This window comes from Sinocyclocheilus grahami, unplaced genomic scaffold, assembly GCF_001515645.1.
Source record: "Sinocyclocheilus grahami isolate Dianchi unplaced genomic scaffold, SAMN03320097.WGS_v1.1 scaffold565.1, whole genome shotgun sequence".
Classification (NCBI taxonomy): Eukaryota; Metazoa; Chordata; class Actinopteri; order Cypriniformes; family Cyprinidae; genus Sinocyclocheilus; species Sinocyclocheilus grahami.
Genome location: NW_015505744.1, coordinates 328,342 through 331,699, shown reverse-complemented (window position 1 = coordinate 331,699; position 3,358 = coordinate 328,342). Strand labels below are relative to the sequence as shown.

General features: G+C 43.1%; 1 protein-coding gene across 1 annotated transcript in view; it reads right to left on the bottom strand.

Annotated features, from left to right (window-relative positions):
- The window catches only part of LOC107556342 (gamma-aminobutyric acid type B receptor subunit 2), a 269,850-nt gene extending 266,927 nt beyond the window's left edge, over positions 1 to 2,923 (bottom strand). The window contains exon 1 of the mRNA XM_016239437.1: positions 1,996 to 2,923. Within this exon, the coding sequence (XP_016094923.1) occupies positions 1,996 to 2,307 (312 nt within the window). The 5' untranslated portion in view covers positions 2,308 to 2,923. The remainder of the gene's footprint in view (positions 1 to 1,995) is intronic.
- Between the last annotated feature and the right edge of the window lie 435 nt (positions 2,924 to 3,358).

Genomic DNA, 3,358 nt, shown 5'->3' with positions numbered 1-3,358 from the left:
GGTTGGAATGGGCGATGGAGGTAGAGACACAAGGGGGGGGGGGGGGGGGGGGGGGGGGGTAATTGTGCTGGAAATGCAGAAATAAGCTGTAATTTTGTTTTATTTGTAACTCTTTGGTAGATACATTTATAATTTCGATTACATTACTACTACTACTACTGTTATTACTAATAAAACACGATCTCTGGGGGGGCCCAAAAGTGTGTGGGCCCTTAGAATCGTCCTAACTTCCCCCCCATAGTGACGCCCCTGTGCCAAGCACCTGATTTTACAAAAGTTAGCATAATTTTTTTATGTATGAGGCCATACATCATTGCTTATTGCTTTACATGTTAGATCTACAGACGTCTGACTGTTCATCTTCAAATCTGTTCATCTTGCTGCAGTAAAAAAGAATTAGCTGCCAAGTGCCAACTATTGACATATTCAGCTCATTATGACTGTGACAGAGAGTGTAGAGGAATATTACTCAAAAGTCTACTCAAAAGTCAGATACATGAATATATCATGGCCAAATAAAAGCAGAGACAGCAACAATGAGTGTTTGTAAGAACAAACCGTTTTGTTTAACAAAACACTGGTAAATCAATATGACAATCAATGCACAATAGATTGCCAAGGCACCACCGGACATCAGGGGTCATGGATCTTCATGCTCATCTCAAACGATTCAGCTTAAAGCATGTGCAGAACACGTAGCGACAGTCTGTTTTAAATCTAGCGATATAGCTTCCAATGATATTTTAACGCCTTGGTAATTTACACTTTGGTAATTACGCAAACATCTAGCTACTCGTTTTCCCGCGCTTTCTCATTTCCCTGTTGTCACACGTATGAAAGTATGGTGATAAATACCGATTGATTAGCTCCTCGTCTCCCCAGGTTATCACACTACCACAAATAGTACATGGTGACAGGCCAAAAAGTGCCTTGTGCATGAAGGAGTAATTTTCACATTTTCTCTGTCGTTACTGTTTAAAACAACCCATAACCCAACACTTCATTAAAAGAATTACCTGTGGGCCTACCCTTTGCCTAAAGTGTTATTTAATAGGTTGTACCTTTGTAAGTCAATTAACAAGTTAGTCACAGATTTATTGAGCTTCTCATTAACTAAGCCAATTTCAATATATGTTATCAATGCTTAAGAATCACTTCATATTAAAAGATCTGTGCTGTAGGTTGAACATCGATATGACAACATCAAGGACAAATAACAAAATACTAACTTCATCAAATTTAATGAATTCATTCCATTTGGAATTACTGAGACCTAAAATTAGTATTGTATTTATCCTCGAATACCTTGGGTCATATAGAGAAAAAAGACATCTTCAGGTGTACAGAAAACCAACACTACCCTGCTGGAGTGAGGAAAAAAAACATCTTAAACCAGCCTAATCTACACTGCTGGTTTTGGCTGATCTCTCCAGGCCAGTCTAATTACTCCTGGGCACTTTTCAGTTGGTCAGATTGGGAGACCAGCTGAAAGCGGCTAAGACCTGTAAACCATTTTAGGCTGGTTTTTAAAAAAAAATTCAGCAGGGTTTAAAAACTGACCCCTGATATAGTTCCATATACCTGTTTACATTAATTAACATCACTGTGTACCAGTTTACAGCTGAATTTCTAATAGATGCAGAATTCATAGTGCTGAATAAACCAGCCACAAACCACTGACAAATCGAGGATTAATACCGACTCGTTCACGCAAATGAGCACGACACCTGATTTTCTGTGGGTAACTGATGTAAGAAAACATGCAGCACTTACGGCACGAGCCACTGGCACTCGCGCAGCACATCAAGACTGCAACACCTGTGTACACTTCACTACCACAAACTTGCTCGGCCTCCAAACATCTTATAGGAAACAATCGCTCGACACCGCACAAACCCCAGAAAAATCGCGTTTACCACATGAGCGCGCGCCGAACGCACACTGCCTGCAGTTTAGCCCCGCAACATGCACGCAGACGATAACGCACGCATTTACCTCCGTGTCGTAGATTTTGGTGATGAGCGAGAAGGAGTACTGCCTGGACTCGCGGATGTGCTGGATGGCCAGCTGAACGGCCGGCTCGATGCCTTGACTGATGCTGCTCATCAGCGCTGATTCATTCATCGGCATCAGGACCATGATGGGCAACTTCTCACCATCTCTCGTGTACCAGTTGTTGTCCAGGCCGTGCCTTGTGTAATCGTTGCAGACCTTCGCCAATGCAGGATGAAATCCCAAGACGGACAGGAGTAGGCATCCCGAAAGAAAGATCATGTCACATCTGCAGTCCCTCCGGGACGGAGCCATGCTACCGAACAACTGAGATCCACCTTCTCACTGTCCTGGCATCGCAATCTTTAGGTTCCTCTTGGATGCTGCGATCAGTCAAAGAGAAATGACATGATATGCAATAGTACAGGCTCTCGCGCACTCGATCTCTTGAGTAGAAATGATGCGTAAAACCAGAATGTGTCCAGTCGCAGGGGTTATAAACTAAAGCTGCTCCCCCTTTAACGGGTCCTTATTAAATCCTGACCGATCCAATCCTTCCTTTCATCTCCAATACACCACCGAATGCGCACATCACAATCCACCGCCTGTGCGTTACGCAGAGGTGCGCGCTTTATGATTTGAGTCGACCGCTATTGCGAATGTAAATGTAAGAGCCGAATATATTCCAAGCAGTTGAGGAGTTGCATCTCCATGTGAAAAGCACATAGGTGAAGGCTAGCCCTGGTATGTAAAAGCAATCCGAGTGAGGATATCCGTGCGACTCCGATGCTGCTGCCTCGGCGGATGCGCTTCACCTCTTTCGCGCGCTGGCCGCGCTGTGCATGTATGCGCGCGCGCGACACAGGCAGAAAGCATTCTTCACTGCGAGCGATGTTCTCTCATAAAACAAGCGACCGACAGACCGACAAGGGAGCTGTTAACGCGTTCAATAACCTACATACGGTCTCCTCTGAGGTGATATGTGAGGTAAATTGCCCACCTGAGCCCATATAGTGCTTTTTAAAATAGCCTAAGTATTCAGAACGTAAACATAACCAAAGTGGCGTCGAGTGTCATAAAAGCTAGTTGGGTTCGTTGAAAGATTCAGTCGTGGGTAAGGACTTGACATTCTACAATTAAGTTAAATCATATTGCACATTGTTAATTTTTTTGGCCATCGACATACAACATTACAGCAAAATAAACACTGCCACCTAGCTATAATAACCCGGTATGTGAATAAAGTTCACTTTTCTCTCAAGTTACTGCGCATCATTTCTAATTAAGCTCAAAAATGTGCCTTTCAGACATTTAATAATAATAATAATAATTCATTACATTTTATATAGCGCTTTTCTGGGCACTC